This window comes from Arvicola amphibius, chromosome 11, assembly GCF_903992535.2.
Source record: "Arvicola amphibius chromosome 11, mArvAmp1.2, whole genome shotgun sequence".
Lineage (NCBI taxonomy): Eukaryota > Metazoa > Chordata > Mammalia > Rodentia > Cricetidae > Arvicola > Arvicola amphibius.
This window is the reverse complement of record NC_052057.2, coordinates 98,344,442-98,366,547: the sequence shown is the minus strand read 5'-3', so window position 1 is coordinate 98,366,547 and position 22,106 is coordinate 98,344,442. Positions and strand designations below refer to the sequence as shown.

At 44.7% G+C, this 22,106-nt stretch overlaps 1 protein-coding gene across 2 annotated transcripts in view; it reads right to left on the bottom strand.

Annotated features, from left to right (window-relative positions):
• Positions 1 to 1,822: 1,822 nt before the first annotated feature.
• The window catches only part of Tdrd7 (tudor domain containing 7), a 65,430-nt gene continuing 45,146 nt past the window's right edge, over positions 1,823 to 22,106 (bottom strand). For both annotated transcript variants that reach the window (XM_038346951.2, XM_038346950.2), the window contains exons 11-17: positions 21,251 to 21,385; positions 19,552 to 19,638; positions 17,208 to 17,342; positions 14,488 to 14,598; positions 12,083 to 12,585; positions 8,428 to 8,588; positions 1,823 to 2,285 (exon numbers count right to left, since the gene is read on the bottom strand). In XM_038346951.2, the coding sequence (XP_038202879.1) occupies positions 2,065 to 2,285; positions 8,428 to 8,588; positions 12,083 to 12,585; positions 14,488 to 14,598; positions 17,208 to 17,342; positions 19,552 to 19,638; positions 21,251 to 21,385 (1,353 nt within the window). In that variant the 3' untranslated portion in view covers positions 1,823 to 2,064. The remainder of the gene's footprint in view (positions 2,286 to 8,427; positions 8,589 to 12,082; positions 12,586 to 14,487; positions 14,599 to 17,207; positions 17,343 to 19,551; positions 19,639 to 21,250; positions 21,386 to 22,106) is intronic.

Sequence of the window (22,106 nt, the reverse complement as noted above, 5' to 3'; positions counted from 1 at the left end):
TCCACTCACGTCCCATTGCCCACAGCCCAGGAGCACCTCCCCGGCAGTCTAGAGCTGAGACGCAGTATGCTCAGCAACAGTCTTCTGCTCACACTGCACACACCATCCATGTGCTTGGCTTGCTCCCCTGCCTGCTGTCCCTAGCTGTCTGTCCTAATATTCTAATTAAGAATGTCAAGATGTCTTCAGTGTGTTTCTTTATTCCAACGTTTTGCCTTTTGTCTGGGGCTTCTCCACCTCTTCTTACCCATAGCTAAAGCTTACCGTCCGTCCATTTGCCCATCTGTCTGTCCATCAATCAGCCAGCACATGCTGACCTGCACAGTGTCATTTTGTCTATCTGGGTGACACAGGAAGTGATCACGTGACACTTACAAAAGCTGAAATGGTACAGGCAGTGACTTCATGTGGTCTGCCAGCTGTCAGCAAAGGTGGGATGTGGACTGCAGACATGTTGCCAGGCAGTCCAATTCAAAGCTTGTCTGCCCATGAGAGACAGCTGTTTACTACCCATGGTGTGCTACTGGGTAAAGGAATAACTAGGGTCCATTTCTGATATGACTGAGACAACCTGATAGCTGCTCACTGTCGACACAGTGAGTCTTGGGCATCAGGAGAGGCGTGCTCCAACTACACTCGAGAGCTAGTCTTGGTATATATAATCCCAGTGCCTCGGAAGCAGGAGGACCTCAGGTTTGAAGCTAGCCTGGACTACATAGCAAGAACTTTTTTTTTTTTTTGAGACAAAAGCAAACAAAACCCGAGAACAAAGCACAGAGAAGTAGAAGGGGAAGCGCCGGGGATGGTTTCATGGCCGGCCTGGGGGCCAGAGGGGCACCGACGTGAAAAGTGCTAGAGCAGAATGACCCAAACCACAGGCTGAAGTTTAGAGGGAAATGAGTCTCATTTGAAATGTCAGTAGTCTTGGATGGAGGTAGGTGGGGCCTGGGCCCAGGCTCCCGATAAAGGTCCATGTGGCTGGACACAGGTGCAGGGCAGGGCTGGGGAGGGAGATCAGAGAGAGCCTGAGATGGCTAATCAGGTAAAGGCACGTGTTGCCAAACTGATGAGCTGACTTCAATTCCTGAACACAATGGGAGGAACAAGTTTTCCTCTGATTCCATGTGTGCTGTGACATGCGTGCATGTGCACACACATGTAAATCTAATTTTTAAGATTTGGCAACGAGTACACTGTTGTGCTTGGCTGCTCCTGTATCAGTGTATGATGTACACACATTTAGGGCAATCTGCTTTAGGACCCATCACGACACCAGAGTGGACCAGAGTCACTATATGATATTCATCATATTCTCGATTTCCTGATGAAGACCCAACACTGCAATGCAGACATCAGTAGCAATGGATGCTTTCACCTTAGAATCAGAATACCTAAGAATACCTAGCGATTGCAAGGTAGTTAATCAGTGTGCTGGTTAGTGTGCCAACTTGACACAACTCACACCATCTGAAAAGTAGGCGCCGCAATGGAGAAAATGTCTCCATCAGACTGGCCTGTAGGCAAGTCTACAGAGCATCTTCTTGATTAAGGACTGATGTAGGAGAGCAAAGTTCACTGTGGGCAGGACCACCCCCTAGGTCTGTGGTCCTGAGAGGTATAAGAATGCAGACTAAGCAAGCCATGGGGACAAGCCAGGACGCAGTGCTTCTCCATGGCCTCTGCTTTAGCTCCTGCTTGAGTCCTTTCCTGGGCTTCCCCTGATGATGGACAGTAATCTGTAAGCCAAGCAAACCCTTTCTCCCTAAGTTTCTTTTGGTCATGGTTGTTATCACAGCACTAGAAAGCAAACTAAGACATTGGGTTTTACATTGCTAAACGTTTTATTCTAATATTATATTAATAATTCAAGTGCAATTTTCTTTGAAAAGTCAACTGTGTTAAACAAAACTTGTTAAATATCTTTCATCAAACAAAGCATATTCTTTTCAATCCTCCACAACAGTCAGAGCCATATAGTAAAAATAAGATGTTCTGAGAGCCTACTACGCATTTGTTATTGCTTAGAGAACAATCTGCATTAGCTGTTGGGGTCTCAAGCAGTGATTAATTAACTTTTGACAGCTCCACCAGATACTGTGACATAAAGTCATGAATCCAGGTGTCAGTGTCTGGCAGCGATGTGTCTACTAGATAGACCACTACTTTCCGGTCCCAAGGGTTAGTGTGTTCAATAACTGTCTGTACCAATGCCACCAGGGGTTTCTTCTCCACGTGATTTCGGAACACCATCGAAGCCTCCTCCGACCACTGGCTGCACTTCACTCCTAGGAGAAAGACAGGGAGCGAGGGGGCAGTGAGTGGCCACTCTTGCCTTTCCCTGAGTCAACAGGAGGGAGAACTACCTAATCAGTTCCAAAGTAGTTGAAGTATTCTAGGTTAGACCTTCCTATGTCAGAAAAACTGCTGATCCATGTTCCCTGGCTTAAAACTCTTCTTTCCTGAATGGAGACACTTCTGTAAGCCTTGACCTGCTACAGAAGTGATTCCATGCTGTTTACCAAGGGACACAGTGATGACCGCTTCCATCTCCTACACCTAAATTGTAGATTGGAAAATCGAGACAGCCAGAGGGCATAGTGTCAGTACCAACACTGATGACATTTTTCAGAACGGTTTCCCCACAACAGGTTAAAAGTTAACAGAAAAGACTGGCTAGATGATCTGTGTGCATTTTGTTTTACAACACTGAGAGTCATAACAAAGAGCACAATACTTCATTGAGCCCAAGGACCCAGAGGCTGCTCAGCTCTTACACAGCCCCCTCCTGCCCACTGCCATCCTGCTCCCCTCAAGAGGGACTCTGGACAGTTAGGAAAGTTCACTACAGACACCCCCAGTCCCAAACACCTCACACTACACCACTGAGGGCCTGTTCAGAAATGCCTTTTACCCAGGCATCATGTTCACCTCCACCAAAACACGTGATACTAAAGACCAAGCCTAAAGTCTGCAGAAACTGAACCACCCTCAGAATCAGCCAGCATGGCAGGAATGCTGAAGAGTCAATACCAGGAATTTAAAGAAGTCTGAGTGGCAGCTCAGAGTTTCAGTGGAGAAAACAGGCTACATTTAAGAACAAGATGGTGCTGCTGAGGTACTGCAGTGGAGAAGGGCTTGCTCAGCATCCCTGGGGTCTGGGGTCCATCCTAGGCACCAAAAGGAGAGAATGTGTGATTTCTGCAGAAATATGGAAAATTTAAAAATATGAAAAAGAGGAAGGAAGGAGGGAGAGAGGAAGAGGGGGGGGAGGAATGCTGGGAACAACACGGAAAACACTGAAAGAGAAAAAAGCTCAGCTCCACAGGGTCAAGGAAAGAGTCTTTGACCTCAAGGATGTGGCAGCAGAAGCTTCAGAAACTGAAGCAAAGAGATGGCTGCAAAGAAGACCCTGCATGGAACTGCTAAGAATTGGGACATCCGGAAAAGTATGGAGATGAGTGTAGTGGGAACCAGGAGAAGATAGGGGACAGAAGCAGCTCCTGAGCAGAGTGACAACCTCAAATCAGGGTCACACCAAACAAAGATGGCAAACACATCGCTGCACACACCACATCTGACTTCAGTAAAGTTGTGAAAGGAGCCAAAGGAGGGAGAGTAGCTCAGGTACAGACAAAGACCAGACTTACACCTGACACCAGAAGCCACAGGAGCAAAGAGAATAAAGTGCTGCCAAGAGGCTGAGCAGCTCACCAGTTACAACTGCACACCCTGCTCAGGTGGCCCTGGCCCTCCAAGCACAGGAGCAGGCCCGATAGCACTTCCCAGGCATGCAAGGCTCCTGGGGGAGGGTGTGGAAAGAGAGAAGAGGAGAAAAACAAAAGAGGAGAAGGAGAAAGGGACTCTTGGACAAACGAAAACCTGGTGAAGTCTGCTGTGAGCAGGCTGCCTCAGAAGGAATGAGGAAAGACCTTTAGAGAGAAAGAATAAAACGGGTCTAAGCTAACGGGAAAAGCATCAGAGTGAGAGGGGAGGCAAAAGCATTCTTTTGTTTGTCTGTTTGTCAGACTATGTCTCTCTATGCATCCCAGGTTGGCTTCAGACTCACAATCCTCCTGCCTCAGCCTCCCTGGTGCCCTGCTGGGCTACTCTTACATGTAACTGATCCAGTAGTAGGTAACAGTGTGCTCCAATTACTACCATCAAAGTGTTTGATTATGCAAGCTGTATACGTAAGCAAAACAAATGGCTGCAGTAATACATGGGGAAGAGGAAGAAAGTATTTCGCTGTAAGATTATTTTGTTTTATGAAGCTTGTAAGGTATTAGTACTAACTGTGAAGGAGAATAGCACTATTAAAAATTAGCCTTGAGTGCTGGGGAGACAGATCAGTTGGTAAAGAACCTATCACACATGAACGAGAACCTGAGTCTGTACTCCCAGCTCTGATGTGAAAGTCAGGTGTGGGGGAGCTCGTGTATAACTCAACACTGGGGAGATAAAAGGCAGGTGGATGGATCCTTGGAGCTTGCTGCCTACCAGCCTAGCAGAGTCAGCTCTAGGTTCACTGAGAGCTCATCTTAAAAAACAAGGTGGAGAGTGACTTCCTCAAGTCATTTGAGGAAGACACCTGACACTGTCTTCTGGTTGACACATGCACACATGTGCATGTACACATACGTGTGTGCATACACACACACATACACACACACACACACACACACACACACACACACACACCTTGCACTTGGGAGGTAAAGGGAAGAGGATTAAAGGAGTTCAAGGTTATCCTCAGCTGCACAGTGAGTTCAAGGGTAGCGTGAGCTACAAATGAGAACCTATCTCAACACACACACACACACACACACACACACACACACACACACACACACTAGCTGTAAATGTAGGTGACAGATCCCAGGGCAACCACTGACAAGGTCCCCCTTTCCCCGTGTGTACAGGTGCACAAACATGCATGTATATAAATGTAGAGGCCAAAAGTTCACGAGTTGTCTTCCTCTGCCATTCGCCATCCTGTTTACTGAGCCAGAGTCTCTCACTGAACAGAGTCTACTGATCCCATTAGATGAGCTACCCAGGATTCCCTGTCTCTTTCTGAAGTGCTGGGACCACAGGTGGGCCGTCGGGCCTACCAGGCCTTTATGTGAGTTCTAGGAACTGAACTCGAGTCCTCAGGCTTGCACGGAAGTGCTTTATCTATTAAACCACCTCCCCAGACTAAAGCCAGTCTTTAGAAAAGAAAATAAAATTGATGTGTTAAAGCAAGAAGGTGGACTCCTATAACATGCTTAACTAAGACACAGAAGCCAGGTAGGCAATCCCAGCACTGGGGATCTGAAGACAAGACTATTAGGAGTTCAAGATCAGCCTGGGCTACATAATGACTTTGAGGTCAACATGGGTTATGGGTGACCTTGTCTCAAAACACACAGACAGACAGACAGAGTGTGGAAGGCAAAAATAAGGATGAACAAAGATAACTAGAAAACTAATAAATGTGGTGGCCATTAATCTAGCTATATTGATAATGACACTGTATGTATGGGTACCCATGTAAATGCAGGTAATCTGCACGTGTGTGAGACTGTTACATGGAGGTCAGAGGGCACAACATTGGGTACTGTTCCTCAGAAGCCACCTGGCTCTTGTTTCTTTGAGACAAGGTTTCTCACTGGCTTAAAGCTTGCTGAGTGTGCTGAGCTAACTGGCCAGGAACCTTCAAGATCTCTGCCTCAATGCTAGGGTTACAATGAAGAAGCCACCAAGTCCAGATGTTCTTACATGGGTTTGGAGGATCAAACTTGTGATGGCAGCAAACACTTTACCAACTGGCCTACTTCCCTAGTCCTTAAATGTTTAAAGTGATTACTTTAAAGATCATTGATCTAAGCACATGACTTAAAAGAGATGATCAGAGTATATAAAAAAGCAAGACCCAGTTATATGCATATAACAGAAACTTACTTGAAAGACACACATAACACAGGTACTGGGATTGGGAAAGTTATGCCTTGATGCCAATGATCATGCAGGGACATTCATTTGAGAAAGAGCAGATTCAGTGTGAGGAAAGCTATCAGGGACAGAGAACAATGATGCAGTGGCAAAGGCTCCTTCTCCAGAAAGAATCAAAGATCCTTAATGTGGACACACTCAATATCACACCACGCTTTAGGCAAAACTGGCTAGAGTTGCAATGCAGGAAGAAACAGATGAACCCACCATTGCTGCTGAGACTTTGCAGTCCCTGCCAGAACAGCCAACCTGGGCTAGGGAAGTGGCTCAGCAGGCAACATGGAAGGAAGCACAAGGATTTGAATCACAGGCACTCATGATGATGCATGCCAGTGATTCCAGTGCTGGGAGGAAGGGACAGGAGGACCCTGGGGCTTGTTGACCAGCCAGTCAGCCATCCAGTGAGCTTCACATCCAGTGCAAAGGCCTTGACTCCAGACACCAAGGCCAGAGCAAAACAGGAGGATGGCTGACACTGACCTCTGCTGTCCAATAAGCACCAACAGGTATGGCACCAGCACCTGTTCTACCTGTAAACACATATACATGCACGCATATGCACATACACACCACACCCATCACACACATTCCTCCCCACATATGCATATTCACCACACAGTCCCTACTTCCCCAACTATACCACATGTACAAAACAGAGAGAGGGAGGGAGGGAGGATGTGAGGAGGCAAATAGATCCAGCAGGACACACTGAACTCAACACTATAGTACTGGATGTAAGCGACATCTTCAGGCCACTTCATCCAGCAGCAGCAGATTATAATCCTCAAGCTTTCATGAAGTCATATTCTGGGACATCAAACACACTGGAACAATTCAAAACAACAGAAACCACAATGGAGTTCAACAGAAAGCTAACAGGGAAAATCCCACAATATCAAGGAGGAAGAAGATTCCAATTGACATACAGGCCAAGGCGAAACCCCTAAAGGGATTTAAAAATATTCTGAGCTAAATGAACATGAAAACTCAGCACATGGAAGGTGTGGTGCGTGGCAAGCGCAGTACTTAGGGAAACATTTACAGCACCATGGGTTAGACTACAGAAAACCCTCAGAGGGCAGCTGGAGGCCCTGCTGGGTGGCGGAGAAACTAGGTGCTCATCCCTCAGAGAGTTCTCTTGGCAGTGAGAGGCTGTATTTGACAAAATGTGCTAGTAGCTAAACTTGGGTGTTCAAAGTGGAAATGAAGAAAAAGTAAACATTAAGTCTAAAGAAACCAATGAAAATTCTAAGTCCAAAGCAGACTGATTAGTGACCACGTCACACACAAAGCACTGTTTCTGATTTATCTTCAATCATCATGGGAAGCTGCTTTGAGCCCTAGCAGTAAGGCCGAGAGAATGGCAAGTATTTCACAATAAGACCTTGCCCAGCCTCCCACCAGCAGCTGGACAGCCAGCAAAGAATGCATACATGCCCTTGTCTGCACAGCTTTCCCGACTGTCCCATGTCGTTTGGGGCAGGCAATGCCAAGGCCTAAGGCAGCAGCAAAGGGTCAAGTGACACAGGGTGGCTGCAGGGACAAATATCCCAGCACAGAGGGCAGGGAAGGCAGGGCACAGAGGGCCCAGGTCTTGCTGTCCTCCAGGCCCTCTGCTCAAACTAAGGGGCTCCATCAGCTGCTTACAGGGGAGTCACATCTGAACTGCTTCCCAGAAGAGCATGGAGGACCTCATTAGACAACACTACAGAGTGTGTCACTGTACAGCTACTAAATAAGCATGCCAAATGTCAATACATGGTAAAGCTATATTGTGATGCACAGGAAAGTCATTTGTCCTTATGTTTTGTGATTGTGCAATGTTCCACTGTGTACACCTATAGTTTACGCAGTAACTTTGGCATAAAACAATTACATTTTCTGCTTCTTGGTTATTTAGGTTCAAAGTTTCCACTGCTTTTTGCTTGCTTTCATTACTGTCCACAGGACTTTCTGTTTCACTGCTGTTTGCAGGGACATTCTGACTCACTGGAATGCTTTACACCCATCAAAATAATTAACAGAGGCTAGGGGGATAGCTCAGCTAAAGACCTGTGCTTGACATTCATACAAATGAGATGCTGGCTTCAATCTACAACTCTGGCGGGGGGAGGGGGGAGTACAACTAGCCCATCTAGGACATTATATTACCCCAAATGGGAAAACTGTAAATGAGGAGAACCAGGATGCAACCCCGTATCTGTCCCTGGATTGCAGCTTTAGAAACTATCTGGCATGTAACCAGAGTCAGAAAGCAGAAGGAGAATAGACGACTGAGCACTTAAGATGACTTCCATCACAGGCAGGATGGTATTAGCACTAAAAAGCTAAAACACCATGCAGAAGGCTAACTAGTGATCCTGCACTTGTTAAGAACCTAGAATAGAGGAGGGTTTAAACCCCACTGCAGAGGAGTCAGACTGCAGAAATTACCTGCAAGCTGAGCGGTGACCGCCTGGAATGGCAGCTTCCGGAACACATCCACTAGGGGCTGCACTTTCCTTATGTTGACTAGCTCATGCTTGCCGTAGTCCAGCTCATACACGGACACCAGCCCATTGGTCAGGATTCCTTTTAATAGCACCCGGTACCACCTGGAAGCACATTGGATTGAAAAGAAAAACGGCCGAAGTCAACACCCATTCCAAAGGGAAGCAAGCATTACAGGGTACATAGAAAAATTAGTCATGGGAGTTTGGAAGCAACTGTGGCTGCTTTCTTCAGGGGTTACCACTGCCGACTGTGTTAGTCCTTTGATAGGTCTCATGGGGGGAGGCAGTGACTCTTCCACTGTCAATCATCCACAGACTGAAACAGATACCATGGGGCTGGTCAGGACAAGGCAAGGGATCCCTTCATCCTGGAGACACACAAGACGGCCATGTTTGTACATGGTCCGTGTCTGCAAGAGGAAAGGAAGATGCAGGTGGGATAAGCAGAAGCCAGAGAGCTGCCTGAGGTGAGAACAGAGCAGAGCTGAGAAGACGTGGTGATTGGAGAGAAAGTACCCCATGAGGCTCCAGTAAGGGATGATGCAGGCATAGAGGACTCGGCAGCAGGCTGGGGAGGAATTCCAAGTTTTGAACAAAGGCTATTTTAGGTGTTCCTCCCTTGTGTCTCCTCCCATTCTCAGTTCTCTCTTAATCTCAACAAATCTATGTTTGCTCTGTTTAAAACGAAAAAAATTTGAGGCACCAGGGGCTCTCCCAAAGGATTCAGGTCCAACTCCCAGCACCCACATGGCAGTTCACACTTGTCTTTAACTTAAGTTCCAGGGGACCCAATGCCCTCTCTGGTCTCTATAGGCACAGATATACATACAGGTAAAACACGCATGCACTTAACTTTTAATTTTTTAAAATTAAATGAAAAGAAAAATTGATTATTTGAATTATCCCATGCAAAAAACGTTAAAAAAAAACAAACAACCCCACAAAACCCAGCTTACCCCTAAAATAATCAACCTGCAAAGGGCAGTCGGGCACGGAGAAGCACTTAGTTTGGCTAAAAGTACCAGAAATTCACACAGTATGTTTTCTTCATTGGGTCTGTGTCACTAGTTAAAATGATAAAAACAAACAGACTTCAAGGCAAACCTGTGAAGGTGCAGCCTAAGTCTATGATCTCAACTGTGAGAAGAGGGCAGTTCATCACAGCTCGAGACAAAGGATCTACAGATGTCTTAGCGACTGAATGGCCTACTGGACTGGCCCTCTGGTGGCAGGACCAGGCATTCTCTGCAACAAGTGTATCAGCCAGAAGCTTACAGCAGCCCTAAGGTGAAAACAACAGCTGGTAGCCTACGACGAAGACAGTTTGGGGCAGACTCAAGATGTAGAAGGCAAGACTGCTCGAGCCTCCATAGCTGGGACACAGAAAGGATTTGTAATAAGTACCTGGGGTTGGGAAGCCAAGCACTTGAATGGGAAACCCCTGGCCCATTGTCCTGATGTGGTGTCACTCCTGCCTGAGCCTCGGTTACTCATGTATAACATTTTATTTTATTTCACTTTCGATTAGAAGCATCTAGCTCAATACTTGGCATTACAACAGACACTTAGCAGGTGGCAGCAACCATCTGAAGATAAGCTAAGGGAAACTGCAGGGCTGACTGGAGGGGGCACTTCCTGGTGGTAATGCCAGGTAGCCTTTGTGTAAGAGACAGAAGGGGTACAATAAATACACGTGGTTCCCACCAACAGCATCATCTTTAGGTTACAGGGGACAAGCGATGGTGGCCCGTGTTCCCAGTCCACTGAGCACAGAGCAGGAAAAAGCTCAGACAGGAAGTGGGTGTTTCTGAGGAGCTGAACTCTGAAGCCAGGAGCTTACACAAAAGCTTGGTTTGGACTAGACATCAATTTCAGAGCAAACATGCCCCAGAGTGTTAAAAACACAGATGCTGGGCTTTTCCCCCAGGTTTAAACTCAGGCTGGGTGAGAAAGGAGAATCAGGGCTTTTAATGTTATTTCCAGGTGCTTCTCTTTAAGAGATTTGGAGACCACAACAATTTTTAAAAAGTGTCAAATTCCTATGTGTTAGTTTATAGCTGGGAATAAGATTCAGTAGTCCCCAGTCTTTAGAAGCTTTAAACACTTAACACTGATTAACTCATGATACTTAAAAAAACGGATTGATATATTCTTAATATAAAATATCTATTATCCCTGAACAATTAGCTGGCTAAAGACCACAAGTCCTGGGACAGAGTTGCCAACAGGCACAGCTGGGGGCAAGTGAGGAGGTAATTCCCTCTCTGTAGCAGGCCTTCCCAACACTAATCATCCCCCCTCCCCCACAACAGCTAACACAAGGGCAGTTTTGACTATAAATTATCCTGTAAGGACTCCTTGCTGAGATGGAGGTATAAGAACTGAGTCAAATCCGGTCAAGCTTACAAAGTGACATGGTAAAAAGGACATCTAAGGAGGATGCAGGCTCGTAATTTTCAAAGTGAACACCATTACTCTTTCTCACATTTCAGAGTCAAATTTGTTTTTTTCTCCCTAAAAATGACATTTTCTATATGCCTATGTTTACTACCTTAAATAAAAAATTATTTTGTGTAAAAATTTAGCAGTTTGATCTTTTAAAGGTGTGTGTGACAGAGAGAGAGAGAGAGAGAGACAGAGAGAGAGAGAGAGAGAGAGAGAGACACTTGTGTTCAGCATTCAGCATTAAGAAGCTTGTCTCCCTAAGGCAGCTCTTTGTTTCCTAAGACTCCACGGCATGAGTGTGGAGTGGGGAGCTTGTGCTCCACTGGAGCAGACCCAGCACACCCTGATGGGTCTGGGGGAAGGAGGTGTGGATCCAAACACGACCCCATGCCCGGGGCAGTGAAACAAACAATACGTGACATCATTAAGAAGGTGCCACAAGTGCCAGGAAGCAAAAGACTGCATATGCTGGGCACCTGGGCATCTTTCAACTAGTCAGTTTCTTCCCAAAGACTCTTACTAAATAATCAGAGGTGGAAACAATGGTTTATTATTTATAATAATACCTATTATCATTTGTAACACACATAGATCTGGGAACCTACTGAACTAAAGAGAACGCTAGGTATGCTTTCCCATGAGACAGATTATCACTCAGCCATTGCTGTTTCTGAGAAATGCTTAGTACAGAATATTAGTTTTGAAAAAGCAAGCACAGTACTGTAACACATTATCAGTGATACAAATCCATGGACAAAACTGGAACAATTACAGAAGTGGCTTAACAAATAGTGTCTGGAAAGCTGGTTTCAGTTTCTTAAGGTTTTTGTTCTCTAACTTTTCCACAATAAACATTTAATTTTAAAAAAGTCATTAAATGAAAGCAAGAATTACTTTCTGAATAAAAACATTTTCTCTGATAGAACAGGGTAAGCACCTAAGACTTCATTTTATGCATAAAACTCCTAACAGAAAACTAGAGTTTTATATAAATGTTATCATTTTAAACATGAAAAATGTGCACAACTCATCAAATCCATATTTCACTCAAAATTCTCATTTGTGAGGGCCAGGTATCCTGGGGAACTCAGGACCCTCGTGACCGATCTATATACTCTTAGCCGAGGAACGAGGCCCCGCCCAGGACCTACTTATTCTCCACTTTGGCAGCGTACACCTGGTCTCTCTCCACCGCTATATGGCGCTCCTCAGACACGCTGTAGTACAGGATCATCTCTTCCATCAACACCTCCAGCTTGTGGATCTCCTGCCAAGGCTGGATGACAAAATGGCCTGGGTGACAGGCCACGGGCACATACACATCCATGTGCTCCCCTGACTTGGACAAGTGGACTGGAGGGGGCAGTTCCTCCAAGGAGAACGCGCTGGTGTGGTCCAGCAGAGGCTTCCTGATGACCTCTGGGTGGCTCTTTCTGAGACCCTCTCCAGGGCTGCCCGGTGCAGGCGTACTGCCGTTCCTGCTGCCAGGCGAGCTGACTGCACCAGACACGGCACTCAGAAAGACATCTTTCTGGTGCTTCCACAGGTCTGCGTTTGTGATCTGCCGGTTAATGCTGCGGTGAGGATCAGGGAAGTTCTTAGGAGTAAATAAGTACACATATGCAACCCCCTTGGTTTCATCCACTTTTGTAACCTTTGGAAGATGTAAAAAGAAATTTAGAAAATCCATGCTGACACTAAATTCTGAGAAGCAGTTATAATGTTAATCTTAAATATCAAAGCAGAGTATTTTATAAAGCAGTAATTTATGGTAAGATGAATGACCTCTCACAGTCTAATAGGTACTGAGGCAAAACATCTCTAAGACACCAGGAAATCTTATGGAAATAACAACTGAAAAATAATCCCGTAATGTAAGAAGTGGCTGCTGCCACTGAGGGGGAGAAGAGGTACAATGTAGCATGATTAAATCTTTAAATTAATGACATTCCAAAATCTAGAGCTGAACGAATACCCTAAGCTTCCATGCACTTGCTAGCCATCTTCAGCGTTAAGAGTCAGGACAATAGCAAAAGATCCAGCAGGAGCCCACTTTAAGCCAGCAGAGGACTCCAGGATGGCATTACCTGGGCCCTCAGGTCCTACTTCTTTGTTTAGTCCTAGTCTGCATCTTCCCTCCCCAGTTACACTGAAGAGTCGGGGTATAGGGGAGAAGAGAAGGACAAGTCCACCAAAGGGGAGACCTTCTGACTTCCCATGCATCCCTTCTGCCAGGGCGTGTCCACATGGGAATACCATGCAGCGGCCATTAGGACAGCACCATGGGTGTCTCAGAGTCTGGGCGACTTAGTGATTCTCACCAGCTCCATGTCTTAAAAGGACAAAAATGAGACACTTCAGCCTACCTCTATCATCTATCAAAGAGGACACAAAATAGAAGACAGGGACACACACAGGAAGAGGGGTAGAAGCCAAGAAGGCACCCACCCATCTAGGACAGTTGACTTTGAAGTGTGTTCTCTCAGTGAGATGCATCTATTTAATTCTATCCTTAATGTCTACTGAAATATTGACTGTAAATCATTTTGGTATTTATGATACAGAAGTACCATTAAAATTAACCATTACAAAATACTTTTAGAGCTAAGAGTGATGACATCAGCCAATCATAGTAGCACTTCAGAGCGTAGGCAAGAGGATTCTTGCAAGTTCCAGTCCAGCCAGGGCTACAAAGCAAGAGACTACCTCTAAAGGAAAAACAAGTAGTAGTTTTATTGTGTCCCCAACTCTTGGTCTTTCTGAGTAGGTGAGAAAACACTATTATGTAATAGTGAAGACCATAAACAAGGCATAATCACGCAGTGTGGAGCATGCAATGCATATGCTACACAGCAGCAGCCTAGACCCCACAGGCACAGGACAGAAGGACAGAGCTGGGAGAAATGACTGAGATCTTGTGGAAGCTACTGATGACCTGTCCACAATCCCCAGGGTTAGCAGTGGATGACCTGTCCACAATCCCCAGGGTTAGCACTGGATGATCTGCTCACAATCCACTCTGCTTTAGGGAAAGAGAGTTTGTTTGTTTGTTTATTTATTTATTTATTTATTTATTTTGGTTTTTTCGAGACATGGTTTCTCTGTGGCTTTGGAGCCTGTCCTGGAACTAGCTCTTGTAGACCAGGCTGGTCTCGAACTCACAGAGATCCGCCTGCCTCTGCCTCCCGAGTGCTGGGATTAAAGGCGTGCACCACCACCGCCCGGCTAAGAGAGTATATTTATTGTCATAAACATTTTTCCAGAGATATGATCACAAAGTTGGAGTCAATTTAATGATTTTTCACTTAGCAAAACTGTAGTAGAGAACCAAGTACCTCTGCTACCTTATTAATAAAAGGAGAAAGGGAGCAAGAAATACAGGACATGGGGGTAACTCTTTAAATAGAAATTAGTCATTAAATATCTTACAGCTACATGTATAAATCATCTCTTTGAAAAAAAAAGTATGGTGTGAAGGTGTCCATTTACAACAGTGAGGTGCAAACCCTGAGCTCTGGCTCTTCCCAGACATCCCAGAACCCGTAAGATAACTAACCTTAATGCTACAGTCCGAGCAATTCAAAACAGAATCTCTTAACCAAAGAACAGCATCTGGTGTCCACATGCCAATGGACTGCGGAAGATCAGCCAGGCAGCACTTTATAGCCTGAAAACAAAATGAAATACAAAGTGGTGTGGAGCAAGCACACCATCTTAAAACAGGTGTTACAGGTAGCATCTGTCTCCCTAAAGCCAGATGCTGGGCAGACAACAGCAGTCCCAGTCTTGGTCTGACTGTCTGCTATGCCGCCTATTTATGTTGCTACTGTTTTTTTTAATTTTTTTTTAATCCACCCAGGGGCCAGGAGGCTTGTCATCCCATCATCCTTCTGGTCTACCATATTCTGTGCTCCATTTTATAGATGATTAAACAGCTGAATAGAGCAGCCTGTAGGTCATAGAGTCAAACAGATGGGACACTTGCAACCACCTGGTTTCACTGCAGGAATCTCAAAGGAAGCTTATCTACTTCATTTAGCATCTCTTGAGATACCCATGGCTGCTGTGCACCTCCTGCTGGAGGCGAGACAAGGATAAGAGAGGGTAGATACCTAAATCTGCAGGTACTCAAATGCCTCAGTCCCCCTGGTGCTCCCTGGCTTCCCGTGTTACTGCACAAGGCCACAAGGAGGGAGAGTCCCTCAGCCACACGGGAGAAAATCTTGTGACAGGCATGAAAGCTATCCCACACCCTTCCTCAGATTCCTCTTGTTCTCTCTGAGTGCCCCACCCCATCATGCACACCCTCCCCCAGGCTCAAAGCCTCTGTCCTGGAAAAGCTGCAGGTGATAAGCAGGCCATTCAGAGTGGAGAGAGCACTCTGCAGGGCCTGTGGGCGGAGGCAGGAGGGAGGGAGGCAGCCTGATGGGCTGGTGCACAGGTAAATATAGGTTCTGTTGGCAGGAAAGGCCACAGAATGCTCAGCAGCTCTGCCACCAAAAGAGGGCACATAATAGATCAGATTTTCTAAATGACTAAAACAGATGCTAGAAATAAACACTTTACTGAGAGAAAAATAGTATTTTTTAAAATCCTGGCAATCTATTTAAGTTTAATTTTTTTGTTTTGTTTTTGAGACAGGGTTTCTTTGTAGTTTTGGAGCCTGTCCTGGAACTAGCTCTTGTAGCCCAGGCTGGACTCAAACGCAAGATTCAAACTTGAGATCCGCCTGCCTCTGCCTGGGATTAAAGGCATGCGCCACCAACACCCGGCTCTATTCAAGCTTAAAATACATTAAAATTGAGAACTGAATACAACCTTTTGGATTTGCTTCTGTGACTTAGACATCTTGGGGAGATAGATGCTAACTAGAGGCTGGGCAAGCTGGCCTTAAGGGACCTGCAATGAGTAGTCATCACACTTATCAAATAAGGAATCTGGCGAAGATTAACAGAAATAAAAAGGTGTTTAATGCCTGTTACACACAACACTGCAGCATAAAGAAGGGAGTACAATGGGACTTTCAGAAAGGCAGCTGGAGGCCCAAAGCCCCTCTCTCCAGCCAGGGCACCTTGTCACTACGATTTGGCCCTAGGTGGACATAGCCATGAGGAGACACGGAGGCCAGAGCTGTGTCACGGCAACAGCAGCTCTCAAAGGGCTGTGGACTCCAGCACTGTGCCTGCCTTCGTCTCTAGAACTGCCTGTCAGAAGAAGCAATGGAGGCTCGAGAAATGCTAAAAGCCATGCTAGTCACAGCAAACCGTGCTGTCTATGCTAGTTCTGAAGGTGAAGGTGCCGTCGAGGAAACAGTAGAGGAGCATTATGTCATCCATTTTGTTTGCTGTTTTCTGAGACCAGATCTCATGGAATCCAGGATAACCTTAAACTAACTGCGTGGCCAAGTATGACCATGAACTCTTGATCCTTTTGCCTCTACCTCCCTAGTGCTGGGATTATAGAAGCATATTCATCATGCCTAATGCAAATGAGTATTTAACATAATTATTCAATCACTTTATTTACATAGTATTTATGTATTTTTAGATAATTTATATATAAACATTTCATAGAATATGCAATATATAATCAGCTTATTTATATTTTAACAGAATATTAAGTATTTAATAGACTATGACCATTAATATTTAATAGAACACAATAATTATATCATTTATGTATCACATACTAATTACTTATATATAAATATTTAATAGAATATAATATTTAATTAATAGAATATATATTATATTCCTGTAAAAAAATCCTTTATTTCCTCTCATGGTTGTCATAGCTGCTTAAACATAGCAAGGTCTATAGTGATTCACAACTGTCACCTGAATACTCCCTAAGAGGACAGGCTATGGGTGATGTTATCACTCCCCTTTCTCATATGGGAGAAAGTCTTACAGGAAAATGAGTATATATAAACACATTTCCAAAAGAATGGAGAACCAATATACCACTCTGGCAGCATGTGGAAGCTTGCTAGCTAGATGTCAGTACTGGAATGTGATTATTACAATAAAACCTCTACTTGGGCAACAGCCTATTGACTTGGCACTCTTGAAAACAAGTGTTTACGAAACAGTGGTCTGTAAATGTGAGCAGACTTCTCTTAAGTCAGCCAAATTCACACCTGAAGATCAGTAAACATTCACACTGTCTAATCCTCTTCCACACTGAGACTCTGCTCATGAGCATGATCGGGACTGGCACAGTGGATCAACAGGCAGGAAGCTCTTCTGAAGACCTCCAGGCTGAGGCAGGTCATACCTGAGGGGGTATGGCAAGCATTTCCTGCAGGAACCGAGGGGGGATTTCTCTGAGCTCCGATACTTTCACTGATGTCGCATTGCCAGAGTCCAGAAACTGAACGTCGAGTGCCCGGCTGCTGTGCACGTTTGTGATCTGCAATGAGATGAGCACTGGCTAACTCATGGTCACAGTGGGGAGACGGACACACTGCCACCACCACATCCCATACAGCGCTGCAGGTCCAGAACACCCAAACTATCAGTTTCTCCTGTTTAAAAGTATTCATCAAATATTCAAGACTACAGAATGGAGCCTTTCTAAGTCAGTCAACCGAGAACAGTACTGAACAGCAACCACTGTAAGAACACCAGTGTCTACCATTTCTCTAATTCTTTAATACTGCTAATGAGACAATGCTATTTTTAAAATATTAAAACATGTAGGAAAATTCTTCTATCCTAATAAGAAAATGAAAACATCAGTAATTCAAGATGGAATTTTACCTGAAGAGGGAAAATGTTTTGAAATCATACCATACTTCACAGTTTCATTATAAATCTAATCATTTTTAATCATTGTTGAAAAAAATCTGAAGCTCAAAAAGTCAGAGGGATAAGATAAAGTCCAAATTCATGCTCAGCAATAAGGAAAACTACATAGAGCCCAGCAATTCTTGTATAACTATCAAGAACAAAGGCATCACTTAATTTTATAGAATAAATGTATAATATATTTTATTGCTAAGTATTTGTACACAGACTGAGAAACACTTCTGTCCAACATAGCAGAAATTTAACAAATACACTCAAATTGAAAGAAAATTTACAAAATGACACTACTCTTTAGAGTCATAAAAATGAAGACCAACTAGCAGCATGCTGGAGGACTTAGAGAAGCATGACAGGTATACCTAATGGGGCATCCAGACTGGATCCTAGGGCAGCAAAGGACATGATGTCACAATGTGAGAAACGACAAAATACTGCACACTAGTTACTTGTATTAATGTTGACTTCCTGGTTTGGGAATCAAAGACTGGTTATACAAACAAGGTGCTGACAGGGTAAGTAGGGCCTCTTTGAGACAGGGTTTCTCTGTAGCTTTGGATCCTGTCCTGGAACTAGCTCTTGTAGACCAGATTGGCCTCGAACTCACAGAGATCCACCAGCCTCTGCCTCCTGAGTGCTGGGATTAAAGGTGTGCTCCACCACTGCCCGGCGAATTATGTTTTAAATTAAAAACAGATCTGCACACTTACATATTATCAACTAAACAACAAAGCTTTAAGAGCTCCATAATACCATGCTGAGCATGTGACACGTGACCTATCGTCATATACCCTGGATCTCAGCCTTCAGGGAACACCGTCACATCCAAGCACTGTGCTTTTATTAGGCTAGAGATGGCTGAGCCCTACTAAAAGGCAGGGTCAGTACAGTTAATCTGCTGAAGCACTGCTTACATATTTCAGAAAGCAATTCGCTGCTCGTTCTCATCTTCTAGGTTTGCTTTCCTTGTGATTCTCAGGAGTATGGCACACAGGAAGATGCACAGTAGCAACAGACCCCACAAACATTCACGTGGATAGCTGTGTAACAGTGCTGGGCTGTTTACCTTGCTGCATCACACAGCATGGAAACAGACTACTGCAACAGAGCTGTCTCACGAGGAGTGAAAAGCATGCTTCGGAAGATTAATGCTTTGACACTATTTCCATAAAATTTAAAGATGCTCATTTAACCATTTGTGTGTGCGCGCGCGTGCACACACATGTATGAGAGCACAACGTGCACACATGCATGTTGAGACCAAAGGCTGATATGAATATTCTTCAATCACTATCTTATTTTTTAAACAAGATTTTTCCAACGAATTCACAGCTCACTAATTCAAGCTCATCAATTTAGCAAGGCCGCCCCAGGGTTTCCCTACCTTCCCAGAGCTGGTGTTACAGGCACCTGCTACTGTGCCTGGCTCTTTATTTGGGTGTTGGGGACCCAAATTCGGGTCTGCATGCTTGTACTTTATTGACTAAGCCATCTCTTTAATCTTATTTTTAATACGCATATTCTAAATATATACTCATCTTTATAGTTCTAGTACATATATTCTATTGTATATGTAATACAAAGCAAAGCTATGTGTACAGCTATACATATACTAAAAACATTTAAAAAAATCAGCTGCTGGCTTCCTCAGAGCAGAGGCAAGAGGATGAGACTAGGAGCTCAAACCATATGGCCATCTTGGCTGTCAGAAACTGGTGATGAATCCAAACATGTTTATTTTACTATTGAGAAAATCTGTTCGTATATGTGAAACACTTAACAATAATCTTTACAAGTCAAGGGACTGATTTTACCTCCACTCGTAACCATTTTCCTTTGCAATGAAAGAGGCAGATCTTCCCACAGAAGGGTAGCGAGATGAAGTACTCAGAGGTCATGTGCTATGAGACAGAAAAGCAAGAAACAGCTCTTACTCTCAGCAAACATGGCTGCAGCACTGGGAGCACGTGGAGGCATGGGTTGTTTACCTACAGGTGGGTGGGCTTCCTTTCCTCCCCAGAAACAGCTGCAGCAGACAAGTTTACCACCGAGCTACAGACTCCGCCCTCCGCTCTGTCAGGCTTGCTAGTGCCAGTTTGCTCACGGGGTTCATGTGGGCTCTGGCTCCACTAGCTACACAGGGACAGGGCTGCTGAAGCCGATGGATGGAGTAAGGAGGCCGGGTCAGCCATGAAGGCCTCCTCTCTCTGCCTTAACATTTAACCTAATGTTACTGCTTTTCATCGTTTTCATTCCAAACCAAGAAGTGTTATCAGCACAGACACCAGTGCCTGTGAGATGCTAACAAACGGCGGTTCTCGTCAGCCCCTCTTCTGCCCAGCCTGCACTCAGGGCCTTCCTTCCCAGGCTTGCTGTTCTGGTGACTGCTGCTAGTCTCTGTAGGCAAGGACTCCCCTTGGGCGGCAAAGCACTAGGAAATGTGGAGTGCTCTACAGCATCCGGGGTTGGTTATTAGGACAAACGAATCCTCACGATATATATAGTATAATATATAATTTATAAACAATAAAATATATAAAATGACATCTCCAACATAAAGGAGTAAAGCTATATATTTGATGTCTCTACTCCAGACACCATGAGTAAAAGTTAAATTGACTGAATGCATACTGTAGACTACATATTCTATGGACTTAACTAAAAAAGGAATGCAGAAAACTGACAACTGTCTCTACCCCAGCAGTTCTCAACCCATGGGTGGCAACCCCATGGAGGTCACATATCAGATGTTTACATTACAATTCATAGCTAGCAAAATTACAGATATGAAGCAGCAAAAAAGTAATTTTATGGTTGAGGGGTCACCACAACATGAGGACAACTGTATTAAAGGGTCACAGCATTAGGAAGGTTGAGAACCACTGCCCTTTCCTAAGGGAGGGGAGTAGCCAAACTAGCCAAAATATTATAAAGCTAAACAGAGTAACTTGGGGTGCTAGCCATCCTTTGTGGAAGAGGGAAGGGTTCCCCCTTCCAGGGGTGAGAGATCAGGGCTGAAGCAGGAGTTTGGTTATCTGCAAACCACAACAAATTCTGGATAATAATTACATTGTGACAGAGGTAAGGAAATCATATTAGTGACTCAAAACCTCTGCATGTCCTGATTCAGAATGAAAGGAAGGAGAACTGGTCCGCAGAACCACATTTATGGGCCGTCTCTCCTCAGCAGAGAGCTTGAGGGGATGCCTGACAAGCCGGCTCCTGTGGGCAGTCACAGTCAAGCTGTGCTCAGGGTGCATCAGCTGCCTGCCCTAAGTAAACCACAATCCCACTGCAGGCACTGTACTAGGCAGCACTGTGACTACCTCTGTGACGGTTCACTGGAACACACTGCTGCACCTTCATTTCATAAAGCAGGAGAGGGATTCTGTCGGGTTTTCTACCCACCATTTGAAACATCAACCTCTAATTACTAACAGTTACTTAACCTAATGCACTCTGAGCCCTGCTTATAGTCTGCGGCTGATCTCGGGAGATGGTGCTCCACCATACCTTGCAGTGGAAGTAGTCCTCCGTCTTATGCAGAAGGTCATTGAGTTTGTTCAGACCCTTGCATGGCACCTGGCAGTAGAGTGTTCCGTCGGAGCAAATGTTAGTCACTTTGACATTTGTGTACATGGCATCCACCTGGAACAAGCAAACACAGACTGTCTGAGAACATAAGCTTGCCTTTACCTCTTTATACAGTTACCTGAACAGCCCATTCCATTTACATACTGGTGATGGTTAATATATACAGTCAACTTGACAACTCTGAGAGCAGCAATACCTTTGAAGCAAGTATGAGGTGTTTCTAGAAAGGTTTAATGAGTACCTACCTTAATGTGGGTGGCATCATCCCACAGGCTGGATTCCTGAGTAAGAGGAGAAAGTGAGCTGAGCCCCAACAGGCCATCATTTCTACCTGTTTCCTGGCTGCAGAAGTATGTGAGGGGTGCCGCACCTGCCCACAGTGACAGCTTCCCTGCCATTTTGGGCCGTATCCCCTCACAGAACGAGCCTATAAATCCTTCTTCCCTTCAGTTGCTTCTGCCAGATGTTGGGACACAGTAACAAGAAAATTAACTAATGCCACATTTTAAAATTCTCTAAATTAAAAGACATCCGGGCAGAAGGAAATTTAGTAACTTACATGATATAAGTGTCATTTGTGTCAGGCACAAAAGAGACATTCCCTAAACAGCCTATCATCCTGAAGGCTGAATGTGTTATTAACTGGCTTATTGTCTCTCAAGAATAAAAAGTATTCTAAAATCATACTTTTACAAGATGAACAGAAGGGTTTTTGTCAGGGGACTTTTCTTGGGCCACAAGCTCACAAATGATGACACAGATTGTTCCTGTTTTC